General features: G+C 35.8%; 1 protein-coding gene and 1 pseudogene across 1 annotated transcript; one reads left to right on the forward strand and one right to left on the reverse strand.

The window, feature by feature from the left end:
* Positions 1 to 7,964: 7,964 nt before the first annotated feature.
* On the reverse strand, positions 7,965 to 12,741 carry LOC113272895 (annotated as a pseudogene).
* Positions 12,742 to 13,878: 1,137 nt separating this feature from the next.
* Positions 13,879 to 16,295, forward strand: LOC113272896 (xenotropic and polytropic retrovirus receptor 1 homolog). The gene is made up of 7 exons (XM_026522685.1): positions 13,879 to 13,938; positions 14,031 to 14,231; positions 14,546 to 14,698; positions 14,809 to 14,856; positions 14,967 to 15,102; positions 15,600 to 15,762; positions 15,845 to 16,295. Exons 1-7 carry the CDS (start codon positions 13,879 to 13,881, stop codon positions 16,293 to 16,295), a joined length of 1,212 nt encoding a protein of 403 aa, XP_026378470.1.
* The last annotated feature ends 1,518 nt before the right edge of the window (positions 16,296 to 17,813 follow it).

The following is a 17,813-nucleotide window of genomic DNA, read 5'->3' on the forward strand; positions in this document are numbered from 1 at the left end:
ACTCAAGTAAACTCATCATTTACTTCATATGTAATTTACTTTGTTTACTTCATATATAATTTACTTTGTTTCAAGTTGTAATGAATGGAACTGGGATTGGTATTTTGATTTGTGATGGTGTATTGAGAAGAAATAATATCTGAATTGGGTTAAACCCCGGTACCGGAGTGGAACCGGCTTGTCACACCGGTACAGGTGCCGGTCCTCAAAGTGAGGAACCGGTCAACACCAGGTATAGGTACCGGGTTCACAAGAAACCCGGACTGTACCGGCTCAGTGCAGCTCTACACACTAGCATTTGCCTTTGGTTCAGATTTTTTTCCGCCTTGCTATAGCCGGGATAGTCTAGATTTGCATGACCTCTCACAATTTAATGGTAAAAATGGGAATTACTTCAGCATTAGGATTGGTAGTGGGGTAAAGATGAAAATGATCAAAGATCTGGATTGAGTGTCTTAAATCTCACCTATGTTAGTTGTCCTAGTTTTAGAGTTTTCCTCCGATTTTTGTTCTAGGATTGTGAGTTAGAAGGCTTAGAGCATCTCCAATGCTAGGGGTGAAGGTCTTAAAAAGACATGACACCTATGATTTAACACTTTTCTAACCAAGAATTTATCTCCAATGTCATAGTCAAGGTAAAGGTAAAAGCATGACATGGATGCCATCTCATAAGAAAGGGTAAAGGAGAAAGTCATATCTTTACCTTCTCCATGACCCAAGATCTTTTGACACATAATAAATTCTTTATTCCAAAATTAATTTGTCTCTAAGTTCTAGGGTAGTAATATCTTGGCATTGAAGATGAAGTTTTAGGTAGAAAGTATAACTTTCATTTTTTTTAGCCACATAGGAATGACCCATAACAAAAAGGTATTAATAGGACCTCCACCTAGGATTGCCTTCACCCCTAACATTGGAGATGCTCTTAGTGACTTTGACACTTTCAATAATAACCTTCTATTTTTTACTCCAAATTTTGGCAGCTACATCTGAAGATCGATTTCAACGAACCCTTGTGATTACATTTTTTTAAGCCTTCTAATTAATATTCCCCAAACATGTTTATGAAAATTCTTGAGGTGTGGATGTTATTATTATAAAAAGGTACCCCAAGGGCATACTATTGAGAATCAAAATCAATATTACAAGAGATGGTGGGTAGCCTAGAAACAAGCTGGGCACCAACACCTTTTTGAATAACGATCCCTAGCATATGAAAAAGAGAATTGCCTATTTTGAAGTTGGAATCATGTCCTGTCATGCAATTCCTTAATCTCTTCAGGAAAGTTAAGAAATCCGTACTAAGCTCACCAAAAGTGGAGAAAGCCAAAACACCGAACCCATACCCGAGAGAAGTGCAAACATCCAAGTATTTAGTATTCTTGCGAGTAATTGCTGCAGAAATGGCGTGACCTGGTATGAAGTTGCGTGATTTAGCACTGGTAAACGGAGAGACCCCAGTGACGTCAAGACAAACATCCTTCCCATCTTCCCAATTATAAACCATGATATCCGCTAGCCGAAAATCCTTATTATTATTATTATTATTGGATAGATATTATTACATGAAACTAGTTGGAAGCCTAACAAGCTAAGCTCCAATGACATACTATTACATTAATTGAACAGGTTGTTGTGCTAACCTACCAGCGAGTCTCATGGGCAACCTAGCCAAGCGAGATGAAACAGCGGGAGGGGGGCTGAGATTGTGTCACAAGGGGGGCAAACTAACACTACCTTCCATTTTAATTCCTGCAATATTACTCGAACCTGGAACCTCCTGGAGCGCATTAAACTTTGGGAACGGGGATGACCAGCCGAGCTAGGGGCCCGTTATGTTTATTTTATTTATTTTATTTTTTTGTGAAAGAACAGTTCTTATTTTATTAATTAACAAGTGTTGTACCCAGAGGTTCATATTATTCCTCAAGGAATTTCATAGGATCAGACATCAGAAACGAAAACTAAACATTCAACGGAAGCTAATGCACATAGAACAAACAAGACACAAAGATTTACGTGGTTCGGCAATGGCCTACGTCCACGGGAAGCAGAAATTCACTTCATTCATATATCAGAGAATACACAATGCACATGACACCCAACACCCATTCTTCTTCTTCACATTCTCAACTCACCTTCAACTTTCTCCCAATTCTCCTAACCTTAAAGCTATGAGAGGATCTACATCTTGCTAATGGAGAGATTACTTCTCTTTTTAGTGAGGAGATTTCTACAACCTAAGGCTTTAGACAAGACTAGTGTAGATGATGTAGATACCTATAACCTAAGGTTATGCCTTTATTTATAGGCTTACAATACTTCAAATAGGAAACCAAGCTTTACTCTAATTTAGGAAATCCAAACTAGCTAAGATAGGAAACCCTTGTTTAGATACAAGTCTAAACACATTCCAAAAATCAGTAAAAACTGATTTAGGAAATCACACTGATGTTTCCTAAAAATCAAGTCAATATCCAACAATTCTCCACCTTGTCAAGATTTCCAAGACAACTTCAACTTCACTATTCTCTGATTTCTCCACCTTGGCATGAAATCTCGACATTCACCTTCCACGTATTCATATTCTACTGCCTTCAATCACCCGGAGGTGCCAATCATCCGTAGATGCTTCAATTACACTAAAGGACTTCAATACTTCACTCACCCATAGGTGCTAACCATCTGAAGATGTTTCACTTCCATAAAAGGACTTCAATACTTCACTCACCCGTAGGTGCCACCCATCCGAAGATGTTTCAATCCCTCATACGGCTTCAATTCTCCAATCATCTAATGATGCATTCATACTTCAATCATCTTAAATATGCTGCACTCCCACAAATGGCTTCAATTTTTCATTCATCCGAAGACGTTGCACTGGTACAATTTCCAAAATCCTTGTCTAAGGTTCAAATGTGTCAACCGACACCAACACACCAAATGGTGTTTCAAGTTCCTTTTAAGGATGCAATGTGCTTCACAAATTCAATCCCATAACAGGGCTGCAACTGTGTCTAAATACACCAACATACTAATGCACCTAAAGATGCTGCAAACGTAAGTCATTGATTTAGTTCAAGATGGACAATCGTAAACATAACCAATTCTTTCGTAACTTTGCTGATTTTTCAACAATTCCAGTTATCTATGAATTCCTGACGCGTCTTCAACTTCATAGATTCTCACATGCACATATTGTTCAAACTTGCAAGATTCAATTCTTTGCACATTTGCTTCAAATTGTAGGATATAGTCTTTGACTTCAACTCACCACTTCACTTGTCAAATTTGAGCTCTTCCTCCATCCTACTTCTTCAAATTCCAACACTTCGTTTTTACATGCGGAGTTCAATATTTCATCACATCCAATTGTATGGTGTACCCCCATACCGACGAAGTTCTCTTCAAAAGATGAAATAATTCATACCTTACAAAGATGCAGTCTTTGTAAGTTCCCAAACATCTGTGTAAACACATTACAATATTTCATATGTGGTGATATTCATGATATTTTCATATCTTCAAAAAACTAGAATTTTCTACTTCAACTCCAAGCTTGATTCTTTCTCCACCTTCACACAATGTTCGCAAAATCCTAAACTGCATGATTCTGCGTTCTTCAAATTCATGCCTTAACTGCATGATTTAGTCTTCAAATGTATTAGATTGCGCACTATCTAACGCTTATATATCCATATTCAGCAATACAGATTTCCATTCTTCAATCCTTTCATCACTGCAACCGCATTGGAAAACTTCTTCAATACTCCACCGTTTAAACAACTTTAAACCCCACGGAGTTAAATGGATTTTAGATTCTTATTCAAACTTCGGTATACACCGAACAACTTCAAACTTCTCGAGTTGCACCTAAGTACTTCAAACGAATGCTTAATATCTTCAACTTCAAACTCCAACTCCTAAAAGTCAGAAACCATTCCCTAGAGGATGTACATGATACATAAACATTCAAACACTCGAGAACTTCCACATATTCTTCATCAACATCAGATCTTCATGTTCCAACATCCACGTTTGAACTTGAAACTTCTTTCCTATTTTCCAATGCTTTTTCTTATGACAAAAAGCAATTCAATTCAATTCAATTCAATTCAATTCACATACAACATTCTTCAAATAATTTGCGATTTCTTCGCTTAACTATATTCTTCACATGTAGTATTGTACCTTATAATTGTGAAGTGCCACAATGATACCTTGTTCCTTGCAACCAAGTTTTCGCCTCAAAAAACGTAATGTATCCACATGACCAACCTTTTTTTCCACCACGGTCTTGCACTTCTTCAACTTGATGACTTCAAAAGGTAAACACCTTCATTATCCGCCAAATATCATCAAAACAACAAAGGTAACAAACCACCTAGCTCCTCTTTCAAAAACAGTAAATCAAAGAGGTGCCTGCAAACATCCGAGTGGATGATTCAAAATGTACCATATTTGCGGTGTTCAACGGTACAAAAATTCTGCTCCTAGATTTCAATACACCAACATTCTACTAAATTACTCCCTCCGTTACTTTTTAATAAGCTGGTTTGATTTTTAGAGAAAATTAAGGAAATTAAGAGAACCAATCATTCAAAGTGGTCCTCATGACACTTGTCAATAAAAGAAGTAAAGTGAAAGGGTCCCCATAGCACTTGTCAGCAAAAGAAGTATAGTGGAATGGTCCACATGACACTTGTCATAAAAAGAAGTTAAGAGAAAAGTGGTCACCTAAACCAAAGTAACATCTAACTTTCCCAATTAGGAAACCAACTTATATTTTTGAAACATTTATTTATAGAAACCAGCCTATTAAAAAGTAACGGAGTGAGTACTATTTTTGTGACGGACATCAAATATTTTATCGCAAAAGTTATATTAATATAAACTATTGACCGAATTGAAATAGTATGAAATACCATATGGTCCCAGAAATAATATATTAGGATGAGTTTGGTCCAGTTGACTCAGTCAACTGTCTGTTTGGTCATTTTTAGAAAAATATATTATAGTTTGGTCCTAAAAATTATAGTTTGGTCTTAGGGTGATGACATGGATGATGTAAATGTCATCTTGTAGTGGCATAAATATCCTTATATTATTATTTGGTCCTAGAAAATAATGGTTTGGTCCTAAGATGATGTCACACCTTTGTTTTTTTCTCTCTTAATAAAAATAAATAAATAAAAACTTAAAATTTAAATATCTTTTGATCCATATGTCCAAAAATGATAAATTTCATATATTCGGAAAGCCCTCGACGATAGCTTTCCAACGAGTACCATTGTCGCTATGTTTCAGAGCTTTTAATTTTTGCCTTATTTTTTAGCTATAAAATAAACTATTATACGAGTTCATTCTACAAAATGAACTACTTTAATGAACTAGTATACGAGTTTATTTTCTACAAAATCAACTACTTTAATGAACTATCATGCTAGTTAGTTCATTCCAAAAAGTGAACTCTTCGGATTAAATAACATACGAGTTCATTCTACAAAATGAACTACCATACGACTTCATTCTATAAAATGAAGTGGTATAATGAACTATTATTACGAGTTCATTATACAATATGAACACCTATCACGGGTTCATTCTACAATATGAACTACCATTTACGAGTTCATTTTATAAAATGAACTACCATAATGAACAACTATTACGAGTTCATTCTACAATATGAACTGCCATTTTTAATTACTATTACAAGTTCGTTTTACAACATGAATTATCAATCCTACAATATGAACAACTATTATGAGTTCATTTGAAATTAAGAACATTTATCACGAGTTCATTCTTCAATATGAACTATAATAATGAACTACCATTGCGACTTCATTCTTCAAATTGAACAAGTACTATGAGTTTATTCTACAAAATAAATTGCTAGTGTATACGAGTTCATTCTACGAAATGAACTGTTAGAACTAAAATGAACTACCATTCATTCTCGGAATTAACTACTATTATACCGAAAAAAAATTAAAAGCTCTGAAACATAGCGACAATGGTACTCGTTGGAAAGCTATCGTCGAGGGCTTTCCGAATATATAAAATTTATTAATTTTTGACATATATATTGAGAGATATTTAATTTTTAAACTTTTAAATATTAAGGTTAGAAAGAGAGAGAAATTAGTAGAGAAAATAAACAAGAAAGAGAAACCATTCGGTGAGGGTAAAAAATAAGAGAGGGAAGGGTACTTTAGATATTTTAGTAATTATGGATCAAATGGAAAAGGTGATTTCTGAAAGGACCAAATAGACATGGGACCACCTAAAAAAAGACCAAACCATATTTTTCCCATTGAAATAATCCTACCAACAAAAAAAATAAAAGTCCGAGACAAAAAAAAAGAAAAAAAAATCCATTTTTACAATGCTCAAATTCTAATAATTTTTGAGCAGATGGAATGGATATTGAAGAAGAAATTCACTAGTTTCATATAACACATAGCTTAATAACCTATCTTTGAAATTCACGAAGACGAAGCAAAAAACCCATTTTGACGGCCGTCCATTTGTGTGACCGAACAAAAAGTTTGAACCAACAGAGTGAAAAACAATGAAAAAATTGCCAGACACAATACACATGATGGTGGGAAAGTATTTAAGCATGTGCACAATATTTTATCCGGCTTCCATGACATGTAAGTGATGTACCAAGTACCTGGTTTCTCAAATAGCATTTGTTCCCGGTGAAGGATGCATGAAAAGAGGATAATTTATGGTGCCATGATCTTTCTTTGCAGGGAAAGCCCAGGATTAATTGTTCCTTGCATGTGGACTTTCCATGTAAAGTTAGTGTAGTCTTTTACAGTCATGTCAAGTAACTAGCAAGTACTAATGCCTATGAATATCCATCTGATGTTTTGTTTGTAGTTCTCCTAATTTTTTTGCCACGGACATCAAATATTTTAGCGTAGAAGGTAAATAATGAATATTATTGACCAAGGCTGAACGTTCCAAGTCCAAAAGTAAAAAAGTTCCATTTCGACCATGCCCAAAAACACACTTTCACACGTCGGAAGAGTACGGATATGTAGCTGAGATGGGAGGAGAAGAGAAGAAAAGCTTAAGGTGCATCAAAAACACTGAAATCAAATCGTGCATAACCTAAAGAAAATTCATTTTTATTTTGCTAGAATTTTAACCGAAACTAGAGTTTTCCCTGTGTGTTAGGAAGTTTGTAAGGTGAGTTTGTCATGCCAGCAGGGGAGGAGCCAAGAATTTTGTTATGGGGTGTAAAAAACAAAAATAGGCTCAACATAAAGGATTTTTATTCGGCCTAAAGAAGGAATTGTAGCCGGCTGGATAGGAGTGCAAATGCACACCCTTGTAATGGGATGGCTCCGCCCTGCGTGCCATCCTTATAGAACTTTCGGATGCCGGTAAACATAACCCGAAATTGTAAAGTTCATTGAAGCGTAGCGTGATAACTGATAATTTAATGTTTATCCTTGGTTTTGCAGCTCCAAGATTTGAATTTTTGAGGTCCAAGCTCAAGGTGCTAAAGCCACTTGTGCTTGAGGGTAATTGTCATGTTATTGCATCTGAGTCACATTTATTACTATGTCTGAATATTGCTTGTCTGAATAGTGTAACTGACAAAGTCGACTTTTTGTGAAGCAAAATATTTGGACTTCTGACTTCAACTTCTTGTGAGATATTTTTTTATATAATGTTCTATCTCACATCTTTAAAACTAAGTTCAGTTAATGAAATTCTTTTGATTTTTACATAACAACTACTATTTAGGACCTCAGTTTGTAGTTTAATAACTCAACTGCACCTATTTTGTTAATGAATATTATGCAGCAACAATTCTTATTGGCCTTAATGAAGATGCAAAATGGTTGATTCAGAAGTCCATTGAGAAAGGTTTCATGTGATGGTTCAGGAAGATGGTTCAATAAGATGGTAACCACTCCGCAAAAGAGACTGAAGAAAAGTTAAGATTTTAAATCTACTGAAACAACTTGTATTAATAATAAACCAGTACATGTTTCTTGCTCAGAACGGAGAAGAAAGGAATGCTTGAATTTCTTCTTCGATATAGTGTCTAAACTGAATATTCAACTACTACCAACAAAATCAACCAAGCAGTCACTTACTACTTCAATTTCTAAAGCATGAAGCAACATAATAGTCTCTGCAGAAAAAGATCCAAGTTCCAAAACCAGTATCGTAACTACTTACAAGCCTACAAAACCTGCAGAAAGAGACTCATGTTTCAAAATCAGTAGTAGTAACTACGTACACCCACAAAACTTTTACAAGTTTCAGCACTTGACCATTTATGGCGATCCAAGCAACATCATAACAGGAGATAATGCATACCGTTCAGGAGTGCGGTATCAAGGTGGGGATTGAACTTCATAAGGTAACTTCGGAATCTCATCATACTCCAAAGGCTTTAAAGAGCTAAAAGAATTAACCTGGGAACAATTTAATAATGTACAGTGTAAGCTGTCGTGCTATAGGAAACCCAGGTCAGATTGAAGATACATAAAGACTAACATAATCCTGACAGTAGATTTCATCTATTTACTGAACCAACAAATTCAAAAGCTAAAACAACACAAGATTTGGTTTTAAGGGAACCTAAGTAAACAAGCATACCCGACTTTCTCAATTTGAAACAGAATAATTAAAAATGGCCCAAGGTTAGTGCAGAGAAGTATATTGAAGTTGAACCCAGATTTCATCTTTCACATAGAACAACAATTCAATGCTATACAATATAAGAATGTTTCCGTGCCATGGGAACCTAAGTAGATAAGCATAGTTCACTTGGCCTTTTTCAAATTTCAAATTAAAATTTGAGATGGGCCAGATGGCCTACGTGTAGAGTCAAAAACTATGCTAACCCCAGATTTCATGTTTAGCCTGAAATGGTTACAGGAATAAGTTTTTACACGGACGGAAATCTAATTTTTTTCTACAATTTGGTTTGGAGGTTACATTCAAAATAAACATCTAATAAACTGGACAGGAGAAAAAAAAAAAAAAAAAACTAACATGGAGGTCAACAGATGACACATACCTTTGGTGGTGACGAAGCTGAAACAATGCCTGGCTTAGACAATAGCACAGAGAAATCTGCATTTACAAGTTCAAAATTCATAAAAAAACTAAGAACACAACTGGAAAAGAATAACTATTTGAAATACTTAGATAAGCTAGTAAAGATCAATTACCATCATCAAATACAAGTGTTTTAGGAAGTAACTTCCTATCAATTTCAAAATTCTGTGATTTAATACATTTCTGATGATCGTGTAAGAATCGTTCTCCAGCAATGTCATTCAATTTCTTAGGATTTTTCTTCTTTATTTCCAAAGAGACAACTTCCTCCAGTTTGTAGTGTTGCCCAGGGCTTTCCTATCTAAAACTTATACTTTCCTCCCAACAGTATCCCTTACAAACAAACATTAGCAAATTCAGTAATTCTTCTATAAATATTTTCATTTAATGCAACATTACTCTAGTACAGTGATTATCCCTGCAAATAAGTGATAAAGGGGATGTGGTCCTATTAAACTGAGAGGCACTAAGATATCAAAAGCACCAGAGAAACAGAGACAAGTAAGATCAAGAAAAACTGCTTCAGCTAAAATGTTGTAGACATCGAACAAGATAATGCATGCCGCTGAACAAAGCTGATCATGAACAACATTAGCCTCTATTAAGTCACCCTTAACTGGTTGGCAACTTAACGAAGCAGGAACAACCTGCCAAACAACACAAAAGAGTTTCAGACCAACACGGAAATATCTATCATTCACTCCTAAACAGAAAAAAAGGAACCCAGGTCTCTCCCTTTCCCAAACTTCCATGTTGAACGTTTATGATAAGTTGTGAGCATAAACAATAAGTCAATAACAGAGCAAAAAATCTAAAACTTTCCAAAAACAAAAAGACAAACCTTTCATCATCTGATTGATCTATATCATCCTCTGAGCCAGCGGAGGTAATGGTTGCATCTGGCTTAAGTTGAGCAGATTGAAGGAATGGAGACATGTCAACACTCATGTACGGAAGAAAATCCAGCCCTAGGCACTTGCAGAGTCTCGCCCACGCCTACAATATTTTTAAGGAATTACTTTTCAGCAATGATGAAAATATTCAAGAAATACTCGGTTCAAGTTAGATAACTGGAATGATAATTTATACTTGCAGCATGTAACTTATAGTGGGATCATCTGTCTCTAACTCCGATCGTTGCAAAGTCCTATGAATTTCCATAACCTTGCATGAGAAATAAAACAAAGATAAAACTGTCTGAGGAAAACAAAGAACCTAAAACGAGAGTCTCAACCACTACAAAAGTATGCGTCTGCCCCAGCACAATTTGTAGGTACAGCATGCATGTAGAAGCTAAATCATAACTAAACATTCATGCGCACCTGCTTAGCATCGTCTCTGAGTTTCTCCTTGCGTACAGCTATTCCAACCAAAATAATGCATTCCATAGATTTGGCCCGTAGCATGTGATTGGAGTTATCGGTTGCATTCAACAAGATAGCTTTGAGGCAGGGCATGACAGCATCATAATATTTTTGGAAGAGCTCCTGCATTTGCCCATACAATGTCAGACACAGAATCACAGAGGAATAACAAAATAAAATTGAAGCAGAATCTAAAGGGTACCTGTGACGAATCAGTTACTGATGGTAGAGCTGTCAAAGCTCCCTCTTGCACCATTTGCTTTCCATTCTGGATTGATCAAATCGTGCAACATTACTGCTCACCTCGTTTTCATGGGAAGATGATAAGTGAAAATTTGAAAAAAGGATACCTGTAAGAGGATAAGCAAATTGCTCCCTATCCCATCCAAATAAGGTGTTAAGATATCTGGAGCGCAATTCTCGCTGAAGTTGAGGATAGCTGAAGCAGCATGCGCCTGTATTCATAGAAAAGGTAACACAACATATGTGAAGAAGGGGCTTATTATGAAAAAGGAAAGCAAAGATGGAAATAAAAAATCGGGTGAAGAAAATCTTTTTGTACTTGATTACTTGTTAAAGGTGCAGGATTGATCACTTGAGTCAACTCTGAACTAGGATACAGTCCAGTTCTGATTTCAGTATTTTACGAAGAAAATTGTTAGAACATAACAATTCGTCTTTAGTTTCAAGAATACATGCTTATTTTGCAAGTTATTGATTTTAAGGGTAAGAGATTGTGTTCAACATGCAACATTTGGTGATCTATATACTTTTACAAGCCACATTAAAATCTAAATTTGGCTGAATCTATCGAATAATTTAAAAGCCATTGCTTGCTTCTCTCGCTCTATTGATCCGTCACACACATCCAACGCTAGAAACGATTTTAGCGGAAGGCATCAGCAATTAGGTACATCAAGCAGCCACAATCATGACAAGTACTAAAATGGTATTAGCAACTATCAGAAGAAGAAAAAAGTCAATGATCAACTCACCTGAACACGAGGATTCTCCATCGCGGAGGCAAGAGCTGGTAGCACCCTGTGATGGTACTGTACTTGTAAATCAGGACCCAAATCCGTATACAACTGTCCAATGGCATTAATAGCTGCCCATCGTACACGGGGATGAGGATCTTGAAATAAGACCAAAACCATGTTCACCACTGGTGCCAAATTCTTTATCATTACCTTAACAAGAAGGTAAAACAAGGATTTATGGAAGCACATTACAGTAGCATTTACAATAAAATATCCAGAATCAAGCCAATTCTCTAACTAGGATGAGTAACATAAGAAAAAAAAATACAGTACACATTTAAGAAAAAGTGAAAGGTTCATCAACTAAAGAAAGCTTACAGACCAACAACCAACAAGAACATGATAAGCTTCGTATTCAAAGAAAAAAAACAATACCAAGAAACAAGTCTATACTAGAATCAACCAGCATACACTTTATTCCCCAATAAAGAAAAAACTGAGTGAACATACCTTTGAACAACCTATTGCAATTTGCGCAAGTGCAATAAGCGCTGCATCCTGCATGGTTCTTTTGCCACTCCAGTGCACCTAAAAACAAGGGTGACAGCTTCCGATGCACCAGGAGCGACTGTATTCCCTCCCAACGCAATACAAAGTCGATCGAAACACTCTTTCCGAATGCTATAATTACTAGTCTAACCAGCCTCCTCATCCCCACTCTCAGCAGTATACCATGCTGGATCATCCTCATATCAAGCAACATCTTCACCAAAATTGCAAACTACCAACTAATAAATTGTGGCAATTTCCTCATCATTCCAGGCCCCCTTTCCCCTGCCTCTGCAAGAGTAATCACAAACTCGATTGCAAGGTGCCTAGTGCCTTCCTCAACAATAGATCCCACAACATCCACAACTTTGGGTCTGTTCCAGCCAACTCAATTAACAATTCAAGCGCCTCTTGACAAGAATTGTCAAAGACTGCACAAAATTAATCGAAGCTCCAAGTGCAGCAATTCGAACATCTGGACTAGAAGAAGAAGCCAAACACAGTAAAAACAAAATTTTGAGTTAAATCTACAAGAAATTGCAAATTACTCCCCATCCAGAAGCAAAAAAAGAAGCTAGAAATCAAGATAATATGATTCTCCATTTTCACTAAGAAATGATAACCCGTTCATCTATGGGTAAGAATCAACTCATAGAAAACAGCTAAAATCAGATGGAAAGAAAATCAAATGAAAATTAGGGTCTCTGAGAATTACCTTTTTGATGGCAAATCAAACGTGGGACCAGCATCCTAACGGATTTCGCAGGGATTAAACCCCCGCCACCACTAACTAAATCACTTCCTGATTTCGAACTCGAAAACGATTTACTAAACCCTAGGAAAATTTCAGAGGTTTTGATAAATTGATGGAAATCGGAATCTTGTGAAATAAAACATTCTTTTTTGTTTTTTTTTTCTAGAATAAAACAAATAATAAAAAATATTCTTTAAAAAAAAAAAAAAAACTAGATAAAAAGAAAAAAAACCTAAAATATCAGCAGGGGCCCGAAACGGACAACTGCCTAGAGGAACGAGATATTTCCGCAACGTGTAAGAGAAAACAGCGTAAAACCGGATTAACCATGGGGGTATTTTAGGAATCTGAAATACACATCCTTCCATTAAATGAAGTAATCATTGGTTTTGGACTCATATCAGTGGCAGGGGAGGGAAAGAAGGTCAGCCGAAAAGGTGAATGAAAAAGAAAGATTGAAGGAGACACTTCCACCATTAATTTAATACCAGTACTGTACTTTTTAATTAAGTATCAGTTTCATTTTCAGTCGATATTACTGCAAATTTGGTACATAATTAGTACATTTTGCTCAAGGTGTTGATGGAAATTTATAAAACTCATTTTTATTATGAATTTATGGTGTCACTTTTGAGATCTAAATAGTGAATCAAACCAGACTAATGATTAGTACGATTTCTATGAATTTGTTTATCATTTTACTTTTAAGATCTAAGTAGTAAATTTAACTACACGTCTAAATATGAATTGAAGTTGTTTATCATTTTAATTTTAACATCAAAGAAGTAAGTTGAACTACGTACATTGATAATCAATTCAATGAAATTTACTAGGATTTATTTATTTCATAATCTATACCTTCACTAATGCATGATTGTGCGTAATTTTAATATTGTTGTGATTTTTCTTTTAGAATCTAACTACAAATTATTATTATGTTTTTGATGAATATGTTTAATTCTGACGTTAATTTGTCCACGTTTGGTCCTATTCACGTCATGAATTTGACCTATACTACCGTATAGTGATTTCATCTTTGTGTACTACCTACCAAATTTGTGTTAATTTTCTTTAGGATCTAAATTCGATTCGTGATGATTTGATCCTCATTTAATGATTATACAGGGAAACTATGAAGGTGTCATCGGATTTCTATGAAGCTTATGTGTATTTTAATGGGCATGCACTCATGGTAAATTACACATGTTAATCTGCTCTAACTTTGTTTTATCTGACAGAATCTATATTTGCCTTAAATGTTCAATAATATGTGTGTGCATGCAGCTATTGCTTGTTGTCTCATGGGGATGCATGAGATCTCTCTTAACAATGATCAACATAAATCATGGAAATGCTCGGCTCTTGGGGCCAACACCTTCAATATGGCTATTTGTGGTGCTGATGATATCGCTCATCCTAGTTTGTGTAGTGGTCTTCTTAGCTCTACTAGAACATGTGTCTAGGCCATGGCCTCCAATCATACCTGTAAGATCTCAAACTCTCCGTATCATGCTATTTACTTTGAGATTTTAAATCAAAATTTGTGTTTGGATTTCTGTAGTGCGGCTCTTTGTTAGGAAATATTAGTAGTGGATATTTGCATTGCACGCATTAACGTGTTGCTTTGTCTATGTCTTTGGAGTGTTTTAAGTATGCACAACTCAAGGAAGTGGAGGATAGTTAGAAACAAGCACTAAAAAGAACCATTTGATATTAACCTGTGCGTTTAGGAAATATGTTAAGCCATAACTGTAATTGCATATCTTAATAATAACGACTGAAGCCACTTTCTTTGTTAGGTGGTAGTTTATCCGGTTGGCACATTGGTTATACTAGCATGTCTTGGAGTGCTCACTGGCTTGCGGGAGAGAGCCAAGGGGATGCTAGCTTTAAGGAATTTGCCAAGATTTCGAGATCTTTTCTTGGCAGATCTCCTGACCTCCGTCCACAAGGTAGTGTCTATAATTGTTGTATATCTGCGTATACCTTGTTGTTGACTAGTTTTTCTATATTTGACTATTTGAATTTCCTTCTTTGTAATACAAATGAATGTTTTGTGTAGGCGTTTGCTGACATAGTGTGTTCTCTGTTTCGGTGGTATAAAGGGCCGGTAATACGCGAAACTAGTTGAATCCATTTCAAAAGATATATATCTAGAATTTAGCTATTGGTCATAAGTATAGATTGACATGCACATACGTATTATGATTTGAATTGCAGGGTGACAAAGCTGCTTGGGACGATGACGCCATGTGTGGCGGACACTACATAGTGGTTACCATAGCCATGTCCATTCCGTTTCTCATTCGATTCTTCCAGTGCATCAGGGAATGGAATCCCAAATCCACAGTCAACGGTAAGTACTATCTTTTACTACAACAAAGTTGACTTTTGACTGTCTTTTTAACCTTCATTCTTATTTATGTTTAGAAAATCCTTTGTAACGCTAAATCTATAGAATTTGATTTTAAAAAATGAAAAAAAATGGTTTCTATGCGTTCAATAGTGAATGACCCAGTCTTTCTTTTTTGTCTAGGAAACTGAAATTTTATCCTGCTATACACGATAGGATTGCATGTTAATCTAGTTTAGAGTTTAGAGTTCACACTTGTTAGCTGAATTCTAATTGTGCCTTATAAGTTGAGTTGAAAATGGGGGCAGTGGGCTTGGGCACTCTTATTTGAGACTTGAGAGTCATTTGAAAATTTCGGTTGGGATTGGGAAGTCATATGAGAGTCACTGATTATGCATTTCCTTTTTAAATTAGCTATAGAAAATCCTCGTGTAAATCACTATCTTATGACAGGTTTGGAATGGTAGCACGTAGACTCACTGTTCTTTATTTTTATCTAGCTGCCAAATACTCCCTCTCTCTTGCAATGTTAGTGTTCAATGCGTTGGATGCTGCCCATTCATCACAGAAGACATGGAGGGGATCGTACATCTTGGTGGCTACTTGCAGCTCCTTTGGTTCATTCATGTGGGATATCTTAGTTGATTGGAATATGGTTAAAAGGTAACAATATTGTGTAATTTGATAATGATTGCGTTTGATAATAATGATTGTTCTTTTAACTAACCATGTAATTTTAATCCAGGTTCAAAAATCAAGATACCTTCCCAAATAAAAAGCATGGTTTATTGAAGCTGGCTTTCTATGGTTGGTTCATAGGGAGTGATCTCATTATGAGATTTATCTGGTTGTGGAAGATCTTTGGTCCAAACCACTCTCTTTTTGTCTTCTTTTTAGCTGCTTTGGAGTTGTTCAGGCGGTTCCAATGGGTCTACTTTCGTATCGAGAGAGCAGCCGAAGGAGTCGAACATGCAAAAGAGACCAAAGACACATTACCCATTGTCCAACTGACTCCTTTCCTCCAACGTCAACCTCTTCCAGTCCCCTCTTCTTTAACTCCAGTCCCCTCTCATCCTCCAGATGCACCTATTCCATTACACACTCCTCCACGGAACCATCTTATAAGGAGATCCCGGTCGGTAACTGCAGCACCCGAGGACCAGCAAGGAGGAGGGAGAAAGCATTCCTTTCCCTAGGATCTTCATTTTTCATTTTGCTAAATCGAACTTTATGTTTATCGCACTTGTATTTCTCTTGTTATGATGCACTCCACATTAAGATGACACGTTATGGGTATTGTTGGAACAATTGTCGAAATCCGCCTGCAAAACAATCACAAGAAAAACCAAACAAATAGTGTTATGGCTGAGTCACGACCCGGTCGATCTCTTTAAGACGTTTCGCGACTCTGCCCAAAATTGTGCAAACAGTTCTTCCATGTCGCGTCGTCCCCAGGATAAAACAGCCGAGCAAATCTCTTTCACAATCACTCTTGCACTTTGAGAATATGTGATACTTGCACACTTCTATTCTTGCTCAAAATCATAATTGTAGAAAACAAGTGATACTCATACATTAGTTTTCTTTCTCTCAAAAATTCTTTTTCTCTAAAATCAAAAACATAAAGAAAAACCCTCTTTATCTTTTTCCAACCAAAAATCTGATTTATAGTGAAGGAGATTTCATAAAGTTTTTAATGAAAACATTAATATGATTTAATATAAACCATTACTCTTGTAACATGAAACGGTCAATGAATTTATGACAAAAATAAATTGCTTTTATGAGTATCATAAAGATTGTTAAAAATGGATTTAACAAACAAAAAAAATTAATAAATGGAAATATATATTTATTTATTTATTTTGTTTTAAAACATATATTTCCAAAAATCCCCCACTTATATTTTTAAAACATTGAGCAAGATCTATATAGTGATGTGCATAAGTAAAGGTATCTTTCGATTTTGAACCTTTACATAGTGCTAAACTCTCTCAAAATCTAACCATAGAGTGAACATAAGTCTTTGAACTCCAGGAGATGAAAAGATTGTTTAACACACACAACTATACTAGTGTAAAGTCTAAAGCCAACACATTAAGGCCTTGTGCTTGAATCCCGGTTTAATGAATGATCTAGAGAACTACCCATATTCTCATAGAAAGCGTCCACACTTTCACATCCATATAGGTGAGTCTATCAAGAGTACTCATGTAGCTAAGTACCCCACTCTAAATAGAGATATAAACATCATTAAGAATTTTAGAAACAAAAAACTCAACCTTAACTCGCTTCAGGATATCATGCGTGGGATGAATTCTCAAAAGCATGATTCTGTGTCTACATATTATCCGTGACTTAGTCCCATTTGAACCTACATTTTGGGATTTCCATTCATAGGTAGGGATTACCTTTTGAACCTACTTCTGGAATCTTGAGTTGTAGGTTGGGTGTCCATCACGAACAACTATGTTCATATCATTTTTGAATCGTTATTCCCTTTAAACCTATTTCTAGGTGGGTATCCATCACAAATGACTCAATTCTCAATGGGCATCAGCTTCATCCCAAAAGATGTATTCACACCTTCTTATTGATCCTTTCGTCAAAGGATCAACGATAACTCTTTTCAGACATATATAATCTACTCTCATAGAAAAAAAATGCTTTCTATCACCTTATATGTCGACTCTACCATTGTAATTAATGGTTCT

The sequence above is a fragment of the Papaver somniferum genome, chromosome 4 (assembly GCF_003573695.1).
Source record: "Papaver somniferum cultivar HN1 chromosome 4, ASM357369v1, whole genome shotgun sequence".
NCBI lineage: Eukaryota > Viridiplantae > Streptophyta > Magnoliopsida > Ranunculales > Papaveraceae > Papaver > Papaver somniferum.

Excerpts from the sequence above, each read along its gene's own strand:
- LOC113272896 (XM_026522685.1), top strand. The coding sequence starts at position 13,879 with ATGAAGGTGTCATCGGATTTCTATGAAGCTTATGTGTATTTTAATGGG. Across the intron at positions 13,939-14,030 it reads TTAATGGGCATGCACTCATG|CTATTGCTTGTTGTCTCATG; the intron begins GTAAATTACACA and ends GTGTGCATGCAG. Across the intron at positions 15,103-15,599 it reads TCCCAAATCCACAGTCAACG|CTGCCAAATACTCCCTCTCT; the intron begins GTAAGTACTATC and ends ATTTTTATCTAG.